The sequence below is a fragment of the Notothenia rossii genome (assembly GCF_949606895.1).
Source record: "Notothenia rossii genome assembly, chromosome: 4".
NCBI lineage: Eukaryota > Metazoa > Chordata > Actinopteri > Perciformes > Nototheniidae > Notothenia > Notothenia rossii.
Window position 1 is genome coordinate 83,718,688 of NC_136902.1, and position 26,390 is coordinate 83,745,077.

General features: G+C 42.1%; 1 protein-coding gene across 3 annotated transcripts; it reads right to left on the bottom strand.

Moving 5' to 3' along the window:
• Window positions 1-406: 406 nt before the first annotated feature.
• Window positions 407-26,368, bottom strand: git1 (G protein-coupled receptor kinase interacting ArfGAP 1). Of its 3 annotated transcripts, XM_079675737.1 has the most exons (21): window positions 25,939-26,368; window positions 21,288-21,421; window positions 20,905-21,017; window positions 20,053-20,158; window positions 19,598-19,684; window positions 19,356-19,486; window positions 19,137-19,231; window positions 18,970-19,012; window positions 17,149-17,175; window positions 16,446-16,494; window positions 14,947-15,019; window positions 14,111-14,208; window positions 12,861-12,972; window positions 12,317-12,441; window positions 11,132-11,284; window positions 8,904-9,251; window positions 7,376-7,450; window positions 6,938-7,014; window positions 5,572-5,733; window positions 3,970-4,033; window positions 407-3,857 (listed from the first exon to the last, which is right to left on the bottom strand). In XM_079675737.1, exons 1-21 carry the CDS (start codon window positions 25,988-25,990, stop codon window positions 3,642-3,644), a joined length of 2,340 nt encoding a protein of 779 aa, XP_079531863.1. In that variant the 5' UTR covers window positions 25,991-26,368; the 3' UTR covers window positions 407-3,641. The 3 variants fall into 3 exon arrangements, with proteins under 3 accessions (XP_079531863.1, XP_079531864.1, XP_079531865.1); XM_079675738.1 differs by lacking the exon at window positions 17,149-17,175; XM_079675739.1 differs by lacking the exon at window positions 8,904-9,251 and having other exon boundaries at window positions 25,939-26,367.
• Between the last annotated feature and the right edge of the window lie 22 nt (window positions 26,369-26,390).

The following is a 26,390-nucleotide window of genomic DNA, read 5'->3' on the forward strand; positions in this document are numbered from 1 at the left end:
TGGTTTCTAGACTCTAAATGCTATAGTGGGTTGTAGTGGTCATATACTATAATATCCTGTGAGGTTTTCATACATGTAATGGAATAATTCAAACTTTTCATTTCGGTATCGGGTAGTAAAAAGATGCAATTAAAGGTTTTAGATTGAAAAAAAACATTGTTTCAGTTTGTTTCTTATTTTTAGTATACTCAATGCAACACAGCAAAGCCACATAAGTGTTTTATGACCTCAGCATGGTGCAGTTTTTCTTTAATTGTTAAAAATGACAACAGCTAGTTAAATGTTTGCATTTGATTCTGAAAGGTTTAGGTTGGAATTGTCCTCAGATATTACAGAGATGTAAATACACACAGGTTAGCATCCAAACAGTGAAGAAAAACCTGCCGACAGATCCAAGAAAATCCACTTAGTTTTACTATTTTATTACAAATGTACAGCTTATGAGTTTCCATTACGATTGACCTTTTTAAGTCTTTGTTTTCTCTACTTTACAGTTGTGTACGTCATCTGTTAAAACATAACTCTCCCGTCACCCATCTCCCAAAGCGTAGAGTTGTAAAGAAAAACAGGGACATGAACAGTACACCCCATAGTGCACTGCCAATGCTTGAGTACGAGAAGTGTGTGTGTGGTGTGTGTGTGTGTTCAACTCACGGTAGTTTTAATGTTAGTACTTTGTAGAAGGCTTGGTCCAACTGATAAGTTGAGGGTGTGTGTTTAATGACATGATGAAGGTGTATAGAAGCGTGTTGGGCTTGATCTGACGGAAGCCTTTAACATTCATACTAGAGGCACCCTACGTAGTGTGGACTATCTCCGGGTAGGACTAGGCCATGTGCGTTGAAGACCCTCCTCCCGACATTTTGAGATGACTGTAGTGCTAAGCCCAAGTGTGCTTCAGACCTTTCCTGTTTCCCATCCCCAATCAAACCCTGCATCCTGCACCTAATGTACTTGACCTAAGACCTTTGGGAGAGTGCAGTACATAGTGTCGATCCTACTTCACCCAGGTGGAGTTTGAAAATAGTACGATATAATGAGATATTGTCTAAATTCAACTCTTCTCCCTGTAGATTCTAGTAGGATCATAATATGTACAATATATCTACATAAGGGGGTAATACCACAGCGTAACCATACTCACAATAATTAAAAATCTACCAGTATATCAGTGTGAGGACTGAAGGGCTGAGTGAAGATGTGGAGAACAGATCCCGTAGCCTGAAGCCCACTCGGGGAAACAAATCGACATAAATATCTCGCAGACATAACCCTAACATATAGCTTAATATAAAATATAGCATGAAAATATATGTTCATATATAAGGCTCTAATCTAAAACTTGGGCAATCATGATTGAAGGGACGAGCGTTTTTGCTGACCCCCTTGCGTGCGTTTGTGTGGAAGTATTAGTGTCGTTTCAGCTGTCAGTAACTCAACAGGAGATGATGATAATGTCCCGAGGCATTCGATATCCAACGATGATACATTTCACGAGTCTTCTGGACATGATTTGCTTTGACAGGGAACAGAACAAACAAGCCATCCTCCCCTAAGGAGACGTGAGTGCAACTGTCTGAGAGGAACACTGACAGCCAAGTCATTAAAAGAGGGCGAGAAACATGGATACAGTGGACAGAGAAGTGCTGTAGGTTGTCTAGCATCAGTCTCTCAAAGTGTTAGGGGCTAATCAAGGTCGAATTGCTTCTTGCTAAATTGGTAGCAATACAAGAAAAAAACAATATGAGATGCAACTACTGTTTGAAGGATGAGGTCAATGTTGCAGGTAGGAACATGTAATGTGCGGAGGCCTTCTGAAGCCTGTTTATATAATATACCAACACAAGAACAACTGACAGTCAAGGCCACAAACACTTTGAGAAACCGGTGACAATGTAATTGGAGAAGGATGAATCCAAACGAGAAGAGGGCCTGCATCTTTTGTTACAGATGTGACCAGATGTGTTCGCACATTGCAACACGCTTCAGTCCGACAGTAGGCTAAGTGCGCACACTTTTTGAAAAAAAAACGAAACAAATGAAAAAAACATCTTTGTTCCCAATGCTGTGTCCCATTAGCAAAGCTCAGAGACATAAAAAAGTGACAACTTCTGTGGCCCGGATCAGCAGGCCCCGACAGAGGATAACATGGAAAACTGAATGTAAGCTTGAATGGGCTTGCCAGGGCAGGAAAATGTAAATAAGCATAATGCAAGGCAAAGTACATCATGCATATTTAAGGGGGTTAAATCCATTGCAAGTGAGCGTATATTCTCAAATGACAAATGAAATGTTAACTAGATATGGTGCTTTTCACAGGACTACTTAAAGCAACACACCAATATGTGGATGATCAACTGATGTGACTGATTTGCCATGCATGCAAGCAATGGCTGCTACAGGCACCCAGGAGCACACCCAATACTTATTATACTGCTTGGCACATCACAAGTGAATTTGGGATGAGATGATTCCACTGGCTCTGATAAAGAATTAGAACACAAGTCATGCCCAAACTGAGGATACACGAGAAGAGAGTTTTGATCCAGGTCCTGACGTAATGCACCAAGGGGCTTTTGGTCTGACAGAAAATCCAAACCGAAAACAAATCTCCCCGAACTGTCTCCCAGAAAACGAGTGCTTGACCAATGTCGAGGACACAGGTTACTTCTTCGTGTGTAAGTGTGTGAGCATGTTTCCTTAAATCCCAGCTGAGCACATACTCACTCCCGCCCGCCCGCCCGCCCGCCTCCCTATCCCACTAAATGAGAATCATATTTGAGACAATAAAATACATAAACAGTTAAATCAAAATGACAGTCAGTAAAAATATCAATACAAAAAGAAACAATAGGCATAGATAATCAACAACAATAAGTCACAATTATTCCAGTGTAAGTGTTTTGTTTTTGTTTGTGTAAGTCAGTTATTGTTGTCCTTAGTGGTGCAGACCAAACCCATCTGCGTATTCAAAAAAAAAATAAAGAAAAAGAAGAGAGAGGAAAGAAATGAAAACATGCCAGGTCATGCTGTGTACCACAGACAACAGGGGGCGAAGACAAACTGGAGCCCCCTGAAAATGTAACCCAGGAGGAAGCATCTGAGAGCCTGGGTGGGGTAGGGTGGAGCTGGGTGGGGTCCCTTCACATCCTTTCTTGGATGAAGAAGGAGGCAGAGGGTGTGTCTGGTAGGAGAGTGAGGTAGAGGAAAGGTACGTCTCCGCAGGACGAAGAGGAGGGGATGGTGTGTAGAAGGTCGTGGTTGGTGGATCTACTTCCTCTCTCTCGCACTTCCTCACTCAGAGGGAGGGGTGATGGCTGACAGGTGAGAATAAATAAAGCGGTAACATCTCCGGATCCAGTTCTCTGTACATCGTCACCATTGTATTTCACATCACAGTGGTTTATTTTACACATCTGATTTCAACTGTTTACTCAGGTTGCAGCAGGCTGTAGCTCCCAGGATGGATCCTTCCACTTGTCCTTCCCCACTTTCTCTTTCTCCTCTTTAGTGTTTCGACTAAACATTCAGCACTCTTCCATCTTCTTCGCTGTCATTCTCCCGACCGCTGCCCCTCCATAGCCCACCCATGCATCGACCCGTCCTCCCTCCCTCTTCATTTTCCCATGCGTTTTGTCGGGTCACTGTTTCTTCTCACGGGTGGTGATGGTGACCAGTTGCTTGGCAGCCTTGGCGATGTCGTAAGCGCACTGGATGACCTGCTGAGTGAGGAGCTGGTAGTCCACCGCGGGGCCCCCGGGCTCTGAGGGCCCCGCCTTACGGCACTCCACCTGCAACCGCGAGGCACTGGAAGCCAACAGGCGGAGGGAGCTGTGGACCGCATCCAACGCAGGGCGCTACGGAAGAAATGAATCAAAACTCAACTCACAGAGCAAGGATGATAAAGATGGGTAATAACAAAGAGAGACACGCAAAGGGAGATGTGAAAATAAAGTATCTGCGACTTACTCGAGGGAAGAGTGAGGCCATCTCAGTGACAGCAGAGTGGATCTTCTCTGAACATGGAACAAAGCTAGAGAGGAGACACATTTGTTAACTCATTCACTTTATATAGCAAAAACAAACTAAACAAAAGCAACAATCATCTAGTAACCAAACCAGGGAGAATTTCTCCTTATTATTACTGTGCAGTTAAAGCTAGTGGTCAGCAACCCTGATATGACTGGGGAACCTGTTCCACCGTTTGTGAGCCAAGATAGCAAATACGCTTGCTTTTTGTTAAGGGTATCATTTAGTAGCTGACAAGATGATGAGACTGAACAGACTGGTAAGGAAGGCCAGCTCTGTCCTGGGGAGTCCTCTGGACACTGTGGAGGACGGCAGCCAAGCTGTCCTCCCTGCTGTCCCACCCCTTCCAGGACACCCTGCCCTCACTGTGCAGCTCCTTCAGCGACAGGCTGCTGCACCCCCGCTATCTCACGGAGAGATACCGCAGCTCTTTCTTTCCTGCAGCGGACAGACTATACAACCAGCACAGCCCCTAGTTGACCCCCCCCCCTACACACACCACAACACAGACTATATCACCCCTTGCTGCTAAATACCAACAAACGATGTGCCATATATAAATGCCGTTAATAACTGTGTAATATATACCTGGCTGCTAAATCCTTAGAACTGTTACAAGGTGTGTATTTTGTAAATTGTGTATCTTGCTGCTGCTAAATACCAACCACCTATGTACAGTACAATATGTGCTAGATGTGCAGTATATATAGATGCCGTTAAGAACTGTAATATATACCTGGCTGCTAAATCCCAGAATGTTACAGAATGTGTATTTTTTTAAATTATGTAACTTTTTATTTTTTATTATATTTTTCATTATATCATAACTTAGTACTTTTTTGAATGCATGTCACATATTTAACATATGTAACATTAAGCTGTCTGTGGCTCTTTTTCCTGCAGTAACTACGCACATTTCCCCTCCATGGGACTAATAAAGGTATTCTGATTCTGATAAAACAAGGTAGTCTCTTACTAAAAGCTGCTTTAAGACATTTGAATACACTTCTAATGTACGAGTGCAAACCCCTCAACATGCCTGGATTATGCTCTTTAGACATCAACAACTGCCTTCACCTGGTGTTAATAAGTGTGTTGGGTACAGTATAAGACCCTCTGAACTAGTGTTGTGGATATTCAACAACTACAAGGCTCCCGTAAGATAGCATTGAAAAGTCTTCACTTTGTGTTGAACATACATTAATGAAAGACTGAGCAAATGAATGAGCAAGTTTATCATCAGTGGCTTCTACAACTTTCTTTTGCACTGTAGCAATGGCCAGAACTTAACGTAGCACTAATGGCTTTCACAGGATAAGGAAACAACACGTCATTATAAAATATAGGTCTTTATTTCAAAATAATCTGAACATGAAGAATTCTAAACAAAATGTGTAAGAAAGACATTTAGAAAAAAGTTCTGGCGCTAGATGTTCCTGTAACTTTGTAATACTTATCTAATGAAGAAGACCACTAGGATACAAGAAGTATTGTAAAGCAGACCAAATGTTTTAGTGTCACTTGACTCCGTCTGCCACCTACCTGTCGTGTTTGAACTCCTGCGCGGCCCTGAGCAGCTCCTGGATGTTCTTGGTCACCTGCTCAGTCTTCATAATGACGTCCTCCGTGCAGGGCAGGGTGGGGTCCGGCTCCACTGCGTCTCCCCCTCCTCCCTCCTCAGAGTCCTCACTGCTGCGGCCCATACTGACAGGAGAACACACATACGTACACTTTAATTATCACCTTGGATTACTTAAGAGAGCGGAGAGGCACAGAGGACTTTAATCAGCTTTAAGGTCTCACCAAATGAAGAGTTCACATCGTTAGAGAGTGCATGTTTATTTCTCATTAACAACTTGGGAAAAGATCATAAAGCCCTTATCGGTGTGGAACCCATTTAAAGCCCCACAGAGTAAGAAAACATAAAAAGCAGCAAATAGAGCAAAGCAAAATATCCATATAAAAACATTGTAAAGGTAAATTAATGACAACATCTTTGTCGAACACTGATATTTACATGAGCTAAATGTTAAGGGCTTTAAATGATTAATAGTGCCAATTATATCCCATGACTTACAACTTTTGACTTGATCTCAGATCTGATTTTATTGTGGGTATAGATATATTTCAGAATAAAATAGTTCCTGCCTTTGGAATACATTTCCTAAATATGAAAAGGATATACTTTGTCTCCGATACTGGCAATGGGAATACAATTTCCCCAAAAGATTCAAAAACACACGTATCCTTAGGCGCTTTCACACCAAGTACTTTGCCGTACTTAGCTCATCAGCACTCTTTAGTTCTGATGAGCTAAAGAGCAGATCGCGTTCACACTGGAATAAGTTCCCTGAGGGAGGATTAGGCAAATGAAGCCACTGACGTCACTTCTTCTTCTTCTTCTGCTTTGGGTGTACTGGCAGGCCACAAACGACTTGACGGCGTATACTGCCGCCCGAAGTCCCCGGAGCTGGGGACTGGCTTCTGTAGAAGCTGCTGGGAATTCCGAGTAAATCGCCAGAACGCTGACATCTCCTCATCTCCACCGCTCCCACGTTTTATTTTGTGTAGCCATAAGTTAGTCTCTCTCCGTTGGTGCGCTGGGCTAATGCTAATGCTAATAATGCTAATGCAAGCAAATAAAATGGCGGCCTCACAAAACTTTTTGGGAGTTTTACGGGGCGTGGTTTTGCAATCCGCCCAGCCAATCAGAAACGGGAACCTTTTTCTCCCCAGGAAAGTTCCTGCTCTCTAGCAGGGACTGAAAAGGGGGTGAAAAGGTTCTCATGAACTAAGTTCTAGTTCCGGACTTTTTTGGTGTGAACGCACATTTTCGGAACTATACTGGGAAAAGTACTGCGGTGTGAAAGCGCCTCTTGTGAGTACAATGAGTTGCAGAGAGCCTGACCTTAGCGAGAGGTCGTATGTGTGTGTGTTGTCATAGTCGCTGTCAGTGCCGCTGCCATGCTTCTCTCCCCTGGGGACCTTTGAGAGGGAAACAAAGCAACAACACGCATCATCAGGACAATTATCACCTTTCCTCCTGTAGAGCTGAACGACACTCCCCCCCACAAAAACACTAAATTGCGGAGATTTGAAAACTCTCATCACTAATTGTTCGTTGTTTGCTCCTCTGAAAAATGTAAATAATGAAGGTTTGTTTACGCTTGAAGCTTGCATTGGATGACGAGCACTTTTCTGTTCTAGGTCAATATTCCAAGCCATTTGCATTATTAGTGGGACACTACTTTGGCAATTTAAATCCACTTGCAAAAATGGGGATCAATAAAAGTAGAAGGTGGAAAAATATATTTAAAAACAGCAACTAAAAACAGTAAGGCCTCACCATGTATCTGCCCATCTCTGTAGAGAGATGCTGGACCCCATACATCCCGGTACCCCCAGTACTGCCCTTCCGTGCCTGTGAAAAGGGGGAACACAAGGATGTGGAAAGGAAGAGAAAGATGGAGGGATAAGGACAGGAGGAGAAAGAAAGATGTGTGGACAAAGAGGTGGAGAGGGGGATGACAGATTAGCAGACAGAGATGGATGAAGAAATAGAAAAAAAAGAGTGTGGGGACAGAGAGAAGAGATGTTTTTATAAACAGCAGAAAAACAAGATGAATGAGCCAGTGAGAGCAGCGGCAGATCAACTCGGCAGCTCACCCATCATCCCATCAAGACTGCATGCCTCTTATCTAACACTGGATAACAGAGAACACTGTCAACTAAACTAAGTGGTGGGGAACGGCTATACATCACACAGAGCATCTAAGAAGGACTACACACACACTCTAGTGTTGATCTCCAGTATTAGAAAGCATAATAAGCAGAAGTGGTGCATAGCTGCGTGTGAGGGGATCCTACAGTTGATGAAATGGCAAACAATGCAATGACAGACAGAATGCTTACATCCAGAGGATGCACGGCTGCACTGCAGTGAGCAAGGGACAGACGGGTGAAGAGACAGACAGAAAGAAAACAGACAAACAGGTAAATCTTTGTGTACGGAGATGGTGAATTGGACACGAATCCATGGAGGTCTCCATAGAAAGGTTGACAGTAGTGGTGAGCGGATATAGGATAAAGTGAAAGATATCAAAAGGTCATCTAGCTGCCTGCCGTATTACCACCTTTACTGGAAAACAAAGCAAACATATTCTTTCATTTGTGTGCGTGTGTGCACTTGCATATGTGAGTGATCAAAGTCCTAATCTAAGCAGCTGTCCAGAAGCAGGAGAGCTAACTGGGAGGTCAAAAAGGGTGAACATGTAAAGGTCAAAGGGCAGGCCATAGCAGAGAAATCAGAGGCGTGGCAAGACAACCAAACAAACAATACAATCCCTATTTTCCATCTTTCTCCTTCACGTCACGCTTGTGCACTTCCTCTTTACGGTAGGGCTGGGTGATATGGAGAAATCAAATATCATGATACCAAATAGCAAAAATAGCGTAGGGGTGACTATTGGTGATTTCAAAAGATATCTACAAAATTCAATTTTTTATAAACAATCATCAGTCATGAGGATGGAAATTACTTTTGCCATAAAGATACTACGATACAGTCTCATGTAAACATTGTTATAATATTCATATGTGTCCAAGCCCTACTGTATGGTGCTGTAAATCATAGGTTCATGTCTTGTTGTTTAAAGACAAATCAGTGCTACATTTCCAAATGTAAATGGAGGTGATGCACAAGTGGACTTTTAGAAGAGAAGGATCGGGAACTGAGATGCAAGGAGAGACAACGTCAGAGGGAAATAGAGAGTCAGGATTGGACTATCGCCCATCAATCAGGCCAGAGAGAGCCAATCAGGGCCACCAGAAGGAAGGTGGGAAGTAGAAGGGGGGGCTGGGAAGTTCTAACTTACGCTGTATGTGTTGAGTGGCTGCAGGCGGGCTGCCAGGGAGTCCAGGACTGGGGGGCCATGGGCCATGGGGCCGGGGGCCGCCCCTGGCTCGTACATTGAGTAGGCCTGGCGGTCCCTTCGGTGGGGATGGGAGTGGGGGGCAGCGGAGGAGGGTACAGTGAGCCCCGGAGGATCTGCTCCTGTCCCAAACCCACTCAGGCCCCCTACGCCTGCTCTCATACCACCCCCTTGCCAATAGCCACCTCCTCCTCCTCCTCCTCCGCCAGGCCCTCCTACCCCATGGACAGCTGCCCCCCCAGCCTGCTGGCCCCCCCGCAGCGCACTGTTGTCTGTCTGCATCCGTGTGATCTACAGGAGAGGAGGAAGGGAGCAAGGAGGGATGAGAGGATGGAGGGAAGGACATGGGGAGGTTGAAGGGAAGGGAGGGGGATGTCAACTGAATGTTCAAAGACAAGCATCCACAATCACAGTCAGGTACAGTAAAAAGCACACAAGCTCATACATAGTAACTCGTATTAGTACTGGGGAGGGAGGGAATGTGTATTACAGACACTTGAATTGTTACATGTCGAAGCAGGGATTAGGCATTGGGAATGGGGAGGGAGGGGGCACACCTGAATATACACACTGATAGTTGTTAAGGGGAAATTGGGGCGCACTTACACTGAGGTACAGTACTGTTCATTAGCATCTAAACTGACCACATTATTTGTTATCTGCAGTTTGTGTGCTTCAAAGCTTCACTAGATCCAAAGTCAAGTGACAAAAATAAACACACGAATGAATCATGGGTCACATAAGCTGACACTGCCACTGGCCACTAATGAATACAATGAGCTAATGATGATGACTCAGGGAACCAACTGAAGCGACATTGAACCGCAAATGAACGCTATTCAGTGAAAATGGTCTAATCTAAAAGTGAGAATGAGCATGAATATTTGTAGCACTCTTATTCCACATAACAATGACGTCAGCTTTATTTAGTAAATAACACTGAAAGGTGTAACCAAACACATCTTCCATCGACAATGACGAAGGAAAAGGACATCCTGTCAGGAAAAACACATCAGCTTACAAAGATAAGAAAATATTCAATTGTCTCTACATCAGCGGTGTCAAACTCAAGGCCCGGGGGCCAAATCCGGCCCGCGACTTCATTTTATGTGGCCCCATAAGAGCTTGCAAAGAATATCATTTGTTTATTATACGGTTACATTAGGGCTGCTCGATTATGGCAAAAATCATAATCACGATTATTAAAAACGATTATCCATTTACTTTGAAAATATCAATTTATTGGAGAAGAAAAATGTGAACAGTATGTTTTTAACAGTTGATTACCATGAACTTTAAGTATAATTCAACTGAAAAACCAATACAACATTTTTTTATAAAAAAATAATTAATAATACAAAAATTATGGTTTTATTTCGATTACGTTGTTTTCGTAATCGTTGCAAGCCATAATAGTAATTGCGATTAATTGAGCAGCCCCAGGTTACATACTACTTTACACGTTGCCCATAAACTACATGTCCCACAATGCATCTCAAATTTGACTTTTTTCTCAGAATTTGACTTTTTTTCTTCAAAATATGCTTTTTTTCTTAGAATTAGATTTTTTTCTTCAAAATGTTACTTTTTTTTCAAAATGTTACCTTTTCCCCCAAAAATGTCACCTTTTTTTCTCTCCAGAATTTGGCTTTTCTTTATAAGTATAATAATCCAAGAGGCAATAATGTAATATAATACATTATTTTATAAATATTTGTATATGTATTTTTATATAGTCTTAAAGTTACAACCGGCCCTTTGAGTGCAACCATAATGCTGATGTGGCCCGTGATGAAATTGAGTTTGACACCCCTGCTCTACATCATCCTGGCTTCCTCTCTGAATCAACCCTTCCTTTTCATTTCGCCAACATGTGAATTGATCTTGTGTGTTCTCAGCCGACCTCCCCTATTTCTAGTTATTATCCTTTATCTGATTTTGTAATCCAACTTCTCAACTAAGTTCTAAGTGTTCACCTTTCTAAGAAACAATGACATCTTCTGCCAGTTAGTGCTTCATCCCATCTCTCTTCCCTCTATCCTGTCCTCCACTGTTAATAAATATACAAATACAAAATAAGCTCAACTGACCTTTTCTACTTTCTCTTTTGCTCTTCTGCATAAGACAACTGTCTAACCTTATGAGTGTGATTGGTCTGACATGCTCCCTACCTCCTTCTGGAGCCGCCGCAGCTCCTCGCTCAGGTTGTTGTTGACCTTCATCAGCTGCTGCACCTTGGCTTCTGAGGAGGCCAGAGCCTTCTTCACCTCCAGGTACTCCTGCAGAGTGATGGGCCCGTCTGACAGGTCTGAGGAGTCCATGCTCTGCATTGAGAGGACAGACAGGCAGGCGGATAGATAGACAGACAGACAGACGGGTAGAAAGAATGAAAGAAACAAAGACAGGTGGACAGAGAAGCACAGACAAAGGGAGGACACTGACGTCATGACAGCTATTGAAGTGTATCATTTGAACAAATGTATGTAACTCTTTGCGGAGGCTGACATCCTTCTATGTCATTTAGAGCAGGGGTAATGGGAATGAATTAGCGGCTTTTCAGCTGAATAAAACACTGCTTACAACGGAGTGAGAGAAAGAGGGCTGGCCTGCAGCTGCTAACACACATTTAGACAGAAGAGCCTCAGTTCTTATTCTCAACGCACCATGTGCCCCCCCCCCCCACTTCCTGTGAACACATTTCCATACCACTCCTTAAAGTGAACCATATACAACATATTTTGGTTGCATCCACCTCCTATCGATTCATTTCTGTTTTGCCACACTATGTATGATTGGTGACAATGCAATTTAATACCATCACATAATGAATGCATATTTTTGGAGACGGGAGTGAAACCTCTGACTTGCGGTTCTTCCCAACGATCTAAGCAAGTCCACGAAAAGTAGATAGTTATTGGTTTAGCTGTTTTCATTTCTACCACTCCCACTCTGCACCATGTCCCTCTTTCTCTCCCTCAACCTCCTCCTTTCTTTCCTCTCACTACACAGTACTCTCCCTCTCTGTAAGAACAATGCTTCTCTGACATGGACCCAGAATAGCTGATGATGTCACACAGGAGCTATGTGGCAGCTCTGACTGTAGCCACTCCCTGCAAAGCATGCTGGGACAAGCAGTCATAAAGAGAACAGCTTGGCTAGCTGATGGAACTACTTTTGTATGGTGTAAATGAGAGAAAGTGACTACATGATTGTATAAAAACACGAGCACAGAGTTGCAGATGTTACCTTGAATAGTGTGATGCATTTGATCAAAAGCTAGCTAGTAAGCGTACATGTGGCAAGACACATCGTTCATTGGTTTTCCAAAATCAATAGTGTGTGTTCAAGTATCATACCTTTGCACGGTTGCTGCGTTGTGTGTTGTTGTTGTTCTGGGCGGTCAGCTCGCTGTCGGTGTCTTCATCAGAGGCTACGCTGTCGTAGTCATGCTGGTCATCATCAATGCCCAGATCCAATGTGTCTGACAAAGGAAGATTGCACACGTCTCAATATACAGTGTATCACCCCCCCCCCCCCCCCCTTAGGGATGCTCAGTCTGATTAGGTTGCTGACAGATTGAAACCAGCTCTATATACGACTTGTTTCCTTGTTAGTTTCACATTAGAATCAATTGTTAGAGTTAGGAGAGGCAAGTTTCTGTACAGAGGAAAACTTAGAGCCTGGTCTGGCTCAAATGTAACCCATTAACAATAAATCCTAAAGGAACCACCATTCTTTCCTTCAGCCTTTCTCAGTAGTTGGACTGGTGCCCGTTTGCCAAGTAGCTGCTTGCAGAGATAATCACTTTTTCAAGTTATATGCTTTTTGCTGTTCCAAAAAAAAAAGAAGCCATTTGCCTTTTTGCATTTTGCCCTAATCTGTCTTTTCCCAGTGCCTTACCAGTAGGGCTGCTGAGACCTTTTCCCTGCTGTCTCCTTTTGGCGTCACTCAGGATGTCGATGATGAGCGTGGCAAACTCCCGAGCGTTGAAACGGGCGAGCTTCTGACGGCCCTGAGAGGAGAATGAGTCAGATATATTGACTTAGGTCATAATATAAACATACTGGCATGCCTGTCTGAATATGTCTTAAAGTTGTATCGTCAGTTGCGTTGAATACAAATACAATCCAGCCCACAATCAGCGGTTCAATGCCTTTGTGACTGCTGTGGTCAACGGCCATGTGCTGTGGAAAAACACAGTCATACTCAACACTCGCAACACACACACAGATACACACCATCACAAGTGTGCTCACACGTACACAAATCATGAGGAAAGAAACATTAAACCATGCAATTACACAAGCATGCTGGCTTCCATTTAAGAGAATAAAAGGATCACTTTCGAATGAAGTGTTAAGCCAGAACTATTACCCATGGCGATCCGGCATTCATAACATATAATTAGTTGTGCTGGAAGACAACTGGAGGTAAAAAGTTCAACTCTGAGTGCGTTTGAGTGTGATTTTCTTCCATTTCCCACCATAAATAGACAGCAGTTACTGACCACAGTGAACTGACCAATCAGGGCAGAGTAAATCAGGTTATGCAGGCGTGTTTTTGTGTGTGTTTGCTCGAGTTTAAAAGTAAATGTTTACACTAATAAGCCACACAGATGAGGAACTGTGTAAGAGGACTTATGGGATTTCATCTCTCTCTCTCTCTCTCTCTCTCTCTCTCTCTCTCTCTCTCTCTCTCTCTCTCTCTCTCTCTCTCTCTCTCTCTCTCTCTCTCTCTCTCTCTCTCTCTCTCTCTCTCTCTCTCTCTCTCTCTCTCTCTCTCTCTCTCTCTCTCTCTCTCTCTCTCTCTCTCTCTCTCTCTCTCTCTCTCTCTCTCTCTCTCTCTCTCTCTCTCTCACACACACACACACACACACACACAGAGGGGGAGGGGGGACACACAGATGGATTCCATCTTTCCTCTTCATTCACAGCTGAAGAACATCCCTCGTCAATTTCACACTCCCTTTCAGCTTTTCCCAAAAACACATACACTGGCTTACTGTCTAGGCTCCATATTTTCCTCTCTGCTTTTCAATTGAAACCTACATTTCAATTAGAATGCATGTATTTCTTTGTATCAGTTAATACACAAGTACAGTATATGCATGCTGTCTGTATTTAGGTGTGTGTTTGAGAGTGTGTGTTTACCTGGTTGCGGGTGGCAGAGTATTCAGGGTTGACAGGAAGAAAGGGCACCGCGCTGCGTTCTGTTACCAGAGTGCTGTGGTTCTGGGTCGTGAGCCACACTAGAGACACAAATATAAAGCAAAAAATAAGTCTTTGTGAGTGTGTGTGTTTAACATTTGGATATAGGCAGTCAGCCAGTCCATCCACCCACACATGTATACAGACATAAACAGAGCACAGTCAAATAATACTATAGGTTCTAAAACTGAAGTTCTGCCCCTATAATCCAGCGTAGTGCTTTGAGCGCTCCCCTTGTGTGTGTGTGTGTGTGTGTGTGTGTGTGTGTGTGTGTGTGTGTGTGTGTGTGTGTGTGTGTGTGTGTGTGTGTGTGTGTGTGTGTGTGTGTGTGTGTGTGTGTGTGTGTGTGTGTGTGTGTGTGTGCGTCTTAGTATCCTTGCCACTTACCTGCAGTGCTTCTGTTAGAAAGCACAATTTGACTGCTACTGCAGGAAAGGGAGAGAAGAAAGGCAAAAAGAGAAGGAGACAGAGCGAGAAAGAGCCAAGGAGGAGGAGGAGAGAGAGTGAGGAAGAAATTCAGAAATTCTTCAGTCTCTCCTCCTCCTCCTTCCTCACTCCATTTGGCCTTTCTCTTTCTCTTTCAGTCATGTTCCTTTTTCTTCTTACTCTGTCCTTCAAATTCACTCGCCGTTCCTATCAACATCTCTTTTCTCTTCCTACTTTTCTCTTTTATGTCAATGACGTCTTGTGTATGTGTTTTACATTGCTTTTGACATCTAGTTTTCACAGGAGTCAAAACAAAGAACCGGTAGTGCGAGGAGGAAGGAGATGAGACTCACCTGCGTCATTTTCTCTGCGATCCACCTCGTCATATACGTCCATCGCTAGCTCCTCAAACAGCCGATTGTTGAGCTGTTGGACACAAACAAATTGACTCATCCCAAACGGATTAACAGGCGAAGAAAACATGAAATAAGAACCTGATTTACAAAAATCTGGGCTGCAAAATTAAGACTTGATTTGGCATGCTATCTTTTTTTCAGTAAGTTATTTGCAATGGTTTGTTACTTCAGTCCCTTAAATGTTGATAAGCAATCGTTACACTTAGTTTTGGAATTGAAAGCATTCTTTGGCGCTGAACAGATGGCCCTGGAGAGGACCAACATTCATTTGCCAAGTAACAGAAAATCTGAATATTATGCCAACAAACTTTAAACCAAGTATTTCTCTTTTTACATAACTTCCAAGAACACAAGCTTTCTATTATTAAAAGCTACAGCCTTGACTTTGGCAATCCTTGACCTCTGAGTGAAACGTCCCGGGGTTAAGGGATAGTGGATAGGAGAATTCAAAAGGACTTAGGAGAAGAGACTGCGGTGCTTTGAGAATCTCACTGCACTTTCACTATCGACGTATTTATGATGCGCCAGCGGACGTCATTAATGTGAGTCTGCTGCTGTGGGGAAACTATGGAAACTACAGTTTTATATCCATCGGACTACATGGATGTATAATAAGAACGATGGACTACTGTATATACGCATCTAGAACACTTTGCACCGCGCTCTGATAACAGAGAAACATATTTCTTCATGATCGAGGGTTAGAATTTTAATAAAAAAGGAAACTTATGCTCGTCTCCCTCCGGTCCACACGTATTAATCCACATGAATCCCAATACGTATGATTGTATGAAAAGATCTTAAAATAAACACAAATGTATTTATTATAAACGTGTTAGTCCTTAACATCTATCACTGTGTATATCACCATTATTAAAACATCTTTTAAAAGTTTAAGAAACCCCACACAGCTGACTGAGCCGAGTAAACACTATGAAATGTTGACCTCATTTGATCAATTCAGTAAAAAACTAAACGTTCATATTTCTCTTTTTGATTATAATACTGATGAACGTTCAAAACAAAGCACTTTGGCAACTTACCACATACGTTTTAAAATGCCTAATAAGCACCGTAACTTTCATGATATCATTTCTAGGTCATAATCGGTTGTTTCCGTGAACGGCCGAATGTTGTGCGATGGCAAATGCTGCGGCCGCAAGGCATTGTGGGGCAGCATTTTCTCCTTTTCTTCCGTAAAGGAAAGTCCAGTGTTTCCTAAGCTAAGGAGGTTATAAAGGAAATGTGAAACCTCCTTTCCTATCAGAATTCGAACGGCACTCGTCATGGCTGCCACTGAGGGACTTCCGGGTCATTTCACTCGGTTAGGAAGGTTCCTGAGCTAAATGGACTATTCGACTTCAGCCATTACTCAGAGTTGTAACATGAATTTACATTTAGCCATGATTTGAATCTCACAATTCAATCCAACTCACCGCTTGGAGCTTCTTCTTGGCAGCCTTTGCCAATTCTGAGAGGTCCAAACTAAAAAACACAGAGACAAACAGTCAGACAGGTACCACAAAGATGAGGTGGAATAAAGAGACGGAGGCAGAGGGAGGCAGGAAGACGTGGATATGGAGAGAGGAGCAAGAGGTGAGAAGGGGGAGGGGGATCTGCTAAAAGGGGGGACAGGGAGAGGGGGGGTACATATTAGATGGGGTGCTTTGGGGGTCCGATCCAAGGAGCTTAATGTTATTGGGATGGCCTTTTGAAGGCAGATAGGAAACAATTAGCCAAAGGGTCATTTTCTAAATACATGTTGATGTAGCCTGTCAAATATGTAAGACTATAATGATGTAGCATAACATAGATGGAACATTTAAAATAATTATAACTGCATTATCTGACATTTCACTTTAGCTAGCTTATTTTAGGACGAACGCTGGTTATTTGAGGGCCCTTTTTGCCTATTTTCTAACAGCATCTACTCCTCAGAATTGGCTTGTAAATCTATTATTTCTTGTGATAACACATACAAACATAACATATATAACAATTACTGTGAAACCACTGAAGAAGAGATTGAAGCTCATGGATGTATGCAGCAGTGAAATATTCAAAAGATACAATAGCAGACATAGGGGATTGAATGAAGGAAGGGATTCTGGAAAAGAGGAACAAGGAAAGTAAAGATACCTCTGTGTCGGGCACTTAGGACGAGCTCTGGCTCCACCAAGCGCAGCGAAATGGAGAAAACAGAAGAGGAGTGAGAAAAAAAGGAAGAAACAGACAGAAAGAAGGGTAGAGAGGCCACATCAAAACAGCTTTAATTGTTAATATCAAGAGGAACCATTTACCACAACCGAACAGACGCAAGTGGAGTTAGATGGCAGCTGAGAAGTCTTACTTAACCCTTAGATGCACGAGTGGCTGGACCCTACACTCTTCCATAAGTGGGTCAAAAAGGACCCGGATTAGAATAATATGTGTTTTTATCCAATTTTTGTCATTTTGGTTAAGAAAAATCACTTGTATAATATTTTGTATTATATTTTGGTTCACACTAGCAATATTTAATATTTAATTTTTCACTATTTATAATTTTATTTTATTTTTTTTACATTTTTAATAAAAAACGAAATTCCATAGAAAATGCATGCGGGTCATTTTTGACCCACTTATGGAAGCTTGGGGTAGAAATACAAAAATTACAATTTCTTAAGATGTACATTTAAAAATTGAATGGCATGATATCCAAAACATGTTTTTTGAGGAATAGCTGGAATATGAAATGATAAAAAAAAATGTACGTAATTACAAAGATACTCTAAGAAAACCACCTCACCGAGTATTTTTTTAAGCTACTGCTCCGACTCAACTGAGAAAACCCAGCGCTCATCAAATATGTGGAGGAAGCAGAGCCAAGTGCTACTCAACTTGATTCATTACAACCTGACTGTGCACTTCTTGATGCTAATCAAACCTGCAGTTTATGCTTAATAAACAGAGCACACCACAAGTATCTAAATCATTTCAGGTACATGTAATGGCTTGGATCAACAATAGCAATAAAGCGTCTGCTTTCATAGGGATGCCAGAGACCTTTCTTGATTAACTACTTATTTAGTAAGGGTTGCATATACTTATGGTGACACCCTCTGGTCAGAATACTAAACTGCATGAGTTTGAATTAATCCACGCCAGGAAGACAGTGAAAAGAAGCAGTGTGGGCAAGGTAGCTGCAAAGTTCAAGAAAAATATCAAAGATACTTCATGCAATCAAACCACACCGTGCAGGCAAATGCAAAGCACTCATAATCACATTGATACAGAACAATAATGTTAGGGCAGCACAATATGGAATAAATAACTAATTGCCATTTTTTGACTGATACTGCGACTGCTTTGTGATACACAGTAATGAAGGAATTTATCTTTTTTTTTAAATCACAATTCGCATGGTCATAGAAAAGAATATCAAAATCATCGTGGTGGGTTTTAAAAAGGGATCTGTATCAAACATATGTTTTGTTAAGTCTGTAGAATACCACTCATAGGTTGGGATATTTCTGCAGACCCACAGTACTTCCTTCAGAGTGGCATTTGAATATTTTAAAAGTCCATATTAGGGCTGCTCGATTATGGCAAAAATCATAATCTCAATTATTTGTGTCAATAATTGATATCACGATTATTAAAAACGATTATCCATTTACTTTGAAAACATCAATTTATTGAAAAAAAAAAAATTTGAACAGTATGTTTTTAACAGTTGATTACCCTGAACTTTAAGTAAAATTCAACTAAAAAAACAATAATTAAAAAAAAAAAATAATAATAATAAAAAATGATAAAAAAATAATCGTTTTATTTCGATTACGTTGTTTTCGTAATCGTTGCAAGCCAAAATAGTAATTGCGATTAAAATACGATTAATTGAGCAGCCCTAGTCCATATTGTGATTTCAATATCATTTACAATTAACTGTGCAGACCCAAACAATTTCATGGTCCATACCTGTCTGCCATCTGTGGAATTATATAATGGCCATTCTTGTGATCTGTGGGGAAAAGAGAGGGAGAGGAAAGGAAACTTTATAATTAGGTAAAAACAACCACTTTCTTCATTGAGGTTAGCTATGCATAAGGGCCTTTAATGAGACACAAACGTGTGCAGTGTGTTACCTGGGCGCCGTCCACAGAGGTAGAAGGCTAGTCTGTCCGTCAGTTCGTACTGACACTCCACCAGCCGCTCTGCTAGCTCTATATGGCCCGCCTGCCTGGAACAAAGACAAAAACAATTCTACATTCTTGTTTCTGCTTTTCCTTCAACTCGTATAAAATGTAGTATATGTTTTGACTTGAATGCAAACTGTGTTGAGGTGTGTTCCCACTCATTTGTACCTTGCGTAGTCCATAGGTGTGCGTCCGTTGATGTCCGGTGCTCCGGGGTCGGCCCCGTACACCACCAGCAGCTCCGCCTGCAGGATCTGGCCTGCCTTGGCTGCCACATGGAGCGGGGTAGTGCCTTTCTCCTGTAGTTAGACACACACACACAGAGTCAGGAGGCCTGGCAGAGAGAGAGTTACAGAACATCATGGCTAATTACTAGATAGAGTGAGTCAGCAAGTAGATTTTTTCCTGACCGGGTGGAAGAAGTTGGCCTGAGCGCCGAGGGACAGGAGCCGAAGACACGTCTCTAAACTCCCCGTCCTCACACTTGAGTGAAGTTGCTAATAACAAAAAGATAGAGAGAGAGGAGAGATAAAGAAAGAGCGTCGGGGTGGAAACATTAAACATCATGAAGAGACAGAAACACGCAGAATCTCCTTTCAGCCCAGTGGAGCTCTACGGCATTATTATGATTAGGCCATTATTACATCCTGCTGTCTCATTCACTTCCTGCCAGGTTGTACAGTGTGCACGAGTGTGTTTGTGTGTGTATAAGCAATGTATTGTTTTATATATGGCTTCTCCCACTGCAATCTATAAATATAACATCCTGTTTGCTTATATATGCAGTTCAGCATTATGATAATGTCCCTACAGGCTAATTAAGCTGAATCCTCAACCCCTCTGCAGTGAAGTACTGAGCACTCACTTTACTGAGGTCCTTGGTCGTGACGCCATCATCATCGCGGCAGGGCAGCTTGTGCACAAAGGCAAGCATCTGGTATTTGGCTCTGATGAACTCTGACTTGGTGGGACTGCACATGAGGAAAAGGAAATATGGTACAAAAAAAATAGAAAAATAAGAACTTTATTAATCCCTATTCAGGAATATGATATTCTTTCACGCTACTGTTGTTTTTTCATGACACAAAAAGGCCAGAAAGAAACACCCATTCGGAAAAACAATGCCCATTTGTTGTCAAAATGTTTAAACATATCACAGTCGGAGCTATCGCTTTTGTAAAACAGTCATCCAGTTTGGCATTGTGCGTATGGTCACATTCCAATTGAGTTGTTCTTTGTTAATAAATAATAATGTTTACAATGAATAGGCCCTCCTGGGCTGGCTGCCAGGTCGTGTCAGTTTCCCTTATTAAAGTAAGGTACAGCAGCATAAAAGCAATGTCATAAGTAGTATCTATTCAGTACACGTTAAGAGATTGTGCACAATATGCTTCCAGACATGAGTGAAATTGCACATCCATTTTCTGCAGGTCTAATTCTTGATCTCCATTCTCATAGCCACATTTCAACCCAGGAGAAGCAGAACAAACCTACAATGACAAATCCTATCGCGTATTTAGGTATACTAAAAACCTGAGGACATATCATCAGGAAGAGAATCCAGGACTGTTTTGAATGCATTAAGAGAAGCGGTGTGCAAACAATTATCGCAAACACCACTTAAGTAAGAAAGATGCTACCTTCCTGCGCAGCAGAGACAATAACTTCCCCAAGGTTTTTTTTGTGTGTATTTTGAGCCTTTAGGGAGTATACTTACTGGACTTTGTCCTGGGGGTTGGGTTTCCTACGACCACTCTGTACCTGAGCAGGGTCCAGCAGACTGTGTTCCCATATTGAGTTGGCCCCATTACTGGCTAAGGTCTGAACCATCTGAAACACACAAATGCAGCATTGACTCAGTGATGATTCACCACAGCATAAGACCAATATATACATATGTAATATTCTTGCAATCCAAGTCCCGAAATGTTAGCCTTTTTTAACACAGATGGAAAACCTGCTGGAATGGATTTGCTTCCTTAGTGCTGAGTCAGGTTTCTGTAATAGTCCTAACCTTTGGAGGTATGTACTCTGGGCCTCACGGACTACATTTGCTTTCGCTGAATTACCCTTTCCATCACTCTTCTTTCGCAGCCTTACCTGCAGTAGTGCGGGAGGCCATCCACTGTGCCTCAGGTGCTTCACTATGGAGATATGGCGGCCTAAGCTGCGGTGGACTGAACAACATTCATCACAGATCAGGACGCCTCGGTTAATACTGGTCCAGCCCGGGTCTGACAGGCAAACAGAGAGATATGAATGTTATTGCAAGCGTTATAGACATGTGTGTGAGATGCTAAGACATTTCAGCATTGTAGGAAGTCTTCAGTTCAACACAAAATGTTATCTAGTCTAGGCTGCATTGCATACAATAAAATCCTGAATGTATAAGGAGTATACGATAGGAGCCCTTAACTATAGTTTATAGCCACAGGATACTGTGGTGCATTTTTGCTCCACCGACACTACACTGCCCAAGTTCAATTCAAGGTCAACAAAAAATACATGCTCCATTTAGTCCTTGTTTCTCATTCAAGGTCAAGTCAAACATAGTTATTTTAGTCGTCCTTCCTCATTTTCTAACCTGCAATAAGAAGCGTTGAATTAAATAGGAAAATATGTATGAATAAAAAGCAAAATGTTAAGCACAGTGATCCAATTAAGTCTTTTAAATGTCATAAATTAATGTGCAATATATACACACACCATAACATTTATAGGGAACAAAAAAGCAAGCTGGCATTTCAGTAGAGGACAAGCATCTTTGTAATTAATCAAACAGCTGGGTTGGCAATGGTGTTGTAATTGAGAGAACAAATCAAAAGCAGTCATTCGCTGTATTTAGAGATCAACATTCATATATCAGGATGATTATAAGAAGAAAATAAATATCTATATTTGTTACAGTTGGAGGATGCTATGTGGAAGTACCAAATACCTGGATACAACAGGATCATACACACACTGAATGTTTAATAGACAGGATGGTACTTTATCTCCTTTTAGACACTCTACTAGTTGTTGCTCACTACTGAACCAATGCTTGCACAGACCCCGGCTGCCCGGCTTACCAATGTAGGGCTCAACTGATCTGATAACCATGACCTAAATCTAGACACCCTACTGGTGTACAAAAGTGCAGAACACAATGTGGAGGAAGTAGGGCTGAAGGTCAAAGGCAAATCAAGGTCAGGTAAGACAAGTCTTGTATTTTTAACAAATATTTATTCTGGTGATTAGGGCTGCATTATTAATTAAAAGATTTTCAAAATTGCAAAAATTGACTTTTTAGATACACATCTCTCTTTTTTTTTTAAAAGTCCCACCATGATCCTTTAAATATATTTTTCAATGTTAATGACAATAATGATGCAAAAATGATCAATTACTCCAATATCGTTAATCACATCGCACATGCAATATCAGACCCCAACATCTCAGTCATAAGCATCTCGGTATAACACAGTGGTGCCTCACCGGCTGCACCAAATGTCAGATCGCCTAGATTTCCACAGGAGTCTGAGGTTTCCATAATAACATTTGGTATTTGTTTTAGTCTGTTCAGTGTAATATTGAAGTGGCGTGCATCATGCCAAGCCGGGGAGCAATGCTTTTCTCTACTAAAGACGTTGATTGTGAATGAGGTGAGGAAGGGAGGGGAAGCAGTTGAGGCCAATGCCAGTCTTCAGACACTGGCAGCCTTGTCATGGAGTCAGTCTGGGTCATGTTTATGTCATCAGGACGCTGACGTGATGAGCCACTCACAAACAATACAGTCTGCAATATCAAATCAAATGTATGCACACGATGCATTCACGTAGACACACATCTACTAAGGCTATCTGTATTAGTCACTCTCAGGCCAGATAAAACAGTCTGGGCTTAAGGTATTAATGGAGCTAGAATAGTCCATCATCAGATAAACTGACATGCTATAAGTCTTTTTGCCTGTAGACAAATTATCAGCAAATGCAAAATGGCTTTGATAAGAGCTACGGCCTAGTTTAGAACAGTAGCCTGTTGGCTGTAAAAGGCATGACTGTAGCAATTTCATTCTTTAATCTGTGTAATAAATATAAAAACTCCCACAGGTTACACTATCTGTTTGGCTCAAGGGATCAATGAGGCTACAACATCATGCTATTAAATCTGAATAGACCATTAAAGGAATTAGCCAAATCTGCACCATCAGATAATGTATGTTAAATGTGCCTTAACACAAGATTGCCATATTTATATTTTTGTAATTGTCACTTAAGTCTGTTTAAACTTGTATTACAATGAGTATAAAGTATGGAAAACTGTTGCTGGATAAACGCTAAGACCCCGTTTACAGGAGAACAAAACGGGTTGGATCCGCAGTTTCTCTTGCGTATAGCCCTTTCATTTACACGAGGACGTAACAAAACGATATAAACGGACCCCACAAACGATAACGGGTCCCAAGGTGGATAGATTTGCAAACGAAACGCTCTGGGGGGACCAACGGCTCCGTGTAATCGCCTCTATACGATCATTTCCAGAAAAAAATAACGATAGCCCCGCCTCTCCTGCTCACCCACGCTTCATTGCTGATGCTTTTCGCCAACAACAACAACAATGGCGCATCACAGGATTGCTGCTGTGCTCCAGACGCTACTAACCATGATACAGATGTTCGTGCTACATCTACGGTGCTTCTAGACCAAAAACAAAGAGTACACGTTAATTCATATTTCACACTGGAGGAGTCTGATAACTCTAATTAAACATCCAGGAGCATCATAGGTCAACTTGTTGGTCCAAGTCACTCCTTGGTTGATTGCAATTTATACTTAGTTTTTATTTCCTCAAAGGTTTGCTTTTTAAACTTCGGAAGGAATTGGACGCCACTATCAAACTGCTCTAAATGCTTACACAATACTACATTTTTTATACAATCCCATCTGTGCTTAATACAAAGTTTACTATCATGACAGCATGATTCATTGTTGCTATAAACCGTGCAGATTGTGGGGTGACATAAAGCCTCCTGAAGCTTGGCTTGGACAGTGAGGATCAGTTATCCTTTGAAGCTATGCCATTTAGTTATCCCTTAGTATGACACAAAGCTGGGTTGTAGGGAGGTGTCCTGTCACCCGTGGCTAGGTCAGCACTTTGCAGAACGCACTGCGTGTGTGTGCATGTCGTCATAAGGAGGGGCTACATGTGAATAGCAGCAGTAGAAGAAATGTAAAGCTAGAAACAGGTAGCCTTCACCAACAGAAAAAAGCTCACCACAATTATGAAACATTTGAAAGGAAATACATGTCAAGAGGCAAACCCTACAACATACACACAAATCTCTGCCTACGGGATTTATTTGGCAGGGACCTCACACATTAAACTGTTTGTATATTGCAATAGCATTAAAAAAAAAAGTGTTGAACTGTGGTTGGTTAGTGCTGGTCAGTTTGAGGCAGGAAATGCACTTGATGGGGTAGGAGCATAGGGTAGGAGGGAAGACAGCAGGGGGTTAAGTATATAGTAGTGGCAGGAAAAAGGTTCATGTCGTAAAACAGAGGCTTGGTGTAGTCAGATTTGGAGCAGTGAGAAGTAAGGCCCTAAAGCTTATGACAGTTTTACACACACACTGCTATCAGGGGGGAGCAGCTGTGAAGAGGGCAGCTGTTGTAATGCATGTACACATGACTGAATGCCAGCAACTCACACACAAATAATGAAGTGCTTCAAACTAGGCATGAGGGCATGTGAGGCTACATTTGCCAGCTAGAGGCAAAGGAGGGGAAACCGATATTGATTTGGCATCATCTCTACGCAATATGGGGGCAAAGAAAACCTGTTATACAGTACCATATACACAACATATTAATTAGTTTCAAATTAGTTTGAAAATAATTATAATATTCCAATTCACGTTGAATTCAATGGAGTTTCCTCCTGTTGCGTTAAATTCCCCCTTCGTTGGTGAAAATGTTGTAAACTGAAAGGAGACTAAACATTGTACAACCAAATAAATCAGTATAAAATAACGTTACATTAAACACGTTCACTTAATTATGTATGCTTTTCAGGGCTTTTCAGCAGTCTACGTCAACTATGAATAACGAATGTCAGATTCCGTCAAAAGGACTAGATGTGTGTGAAGCGTTAGCAATAACTTGCCGTTTAGCAAAAGTTAGCTAGACTAGCTAGCTAAGCTAGCAACTGTAGCTAGGTACACCCTCTAAAAAACACCAAAGACAAGGACCAAAAATAACACAGTGGTTTTGAAATGTAGGAATGATAATGTGTGGTTCTATTCCAGGGGTATACAAAATGCTTTGTAGAAGTCAGCAGCACATTGATTGAAAATAGCCTGCTCGTTAGCAAGGCTAAGCTAACGCTTTTAGAAGTCTGTCCCGGTCACAAAAATCAAAACAAACGTCTGTTCAAGCAGGAAGGCTTCATAAACCGGACACTCAGATCTTCCACTGCACCAAACAAACTGGTAGCTTTGCATATGGTCTTGGTCAAATCAATATAGATATTTAGCTTCTCAATTAACGCTAAGCCGCTATTAGCCAAAGATGTTCCCATTGTGATAACACGCCTATTTTCACTGTTTATTTTGGGCCTAAGCGACTCCCGAAAGCCCTAGCCGCTTTCCTGCTCCGCGGACCCGCTGACAGTGACAGCAGCTTCGGCCCTGTTGTCCCATCATATCGCCCTCCCGACGTATTGTTCCACATATGTTAGTGGTCTAGTTTTGATTTATTTCCCTCCTTCTTACCTGACGCACTGCAGTCGGCGCAGACTTCTGTCCTTTGTAGCTTTCTTGACATCTTGAAAATCGCTGAAAATCAGAGGTGGATACTGGCGATGATGTGGATGTTCGCCCGTACTCCCCCGAGCTACCGACCGACGTCTGCCGTCAACCGATGCGGCCCCTGAATCCCCGGAAGCCGGGTGATGTGATCAGTTTTCCCGGCCAGCTGACAGTTCGATTTCCCGTTTGTTCCTGCGGTCTCTTCGCCCACGTCCACTTCTGAACTCCAATCTGGAGCTAAATTATGCAAACATATTTAATATGGCTGTTCGTATGAAGCTCATATCGGAATATTTACTAAATATGTTCGTTGCATTGCCTGCAACTCACCGGGAGACGGCAGCTCTCTACCTGTCAGTTTCCGCACACACACACCCTACAGCAGTAGCCTACCTATGGAAGGGGCTGGGGAGGAG

What these genes read in the sequence shown, in the direction of transcription:
- git1 (XM_079675737.1), bottom strand. Translation starts at nt 25,990, where the DNA reads ATGTCAAGAAAGCTACAAAGGACAGAAGTCTGCGCCGACTGCAGTGCG. An exon ending in CCTCTGTGGACGGCGCCCAG is followed by an intron (nt 19,013 to 19,136) that starts GTAACACACTGC and finishes TTTTCCCCACAG; the next exon opens with ATCACAAGAATGGCCATTAT. An exon ending in ACTCTGCCACCCGCAACCAG is followed by an intron (nt 12,973 to 14,110) that starts GTAAACACACAC and finishes TTCTCCTCTCAG; the next exon opens with GGCCGTCAGAAGCTCGCCCG.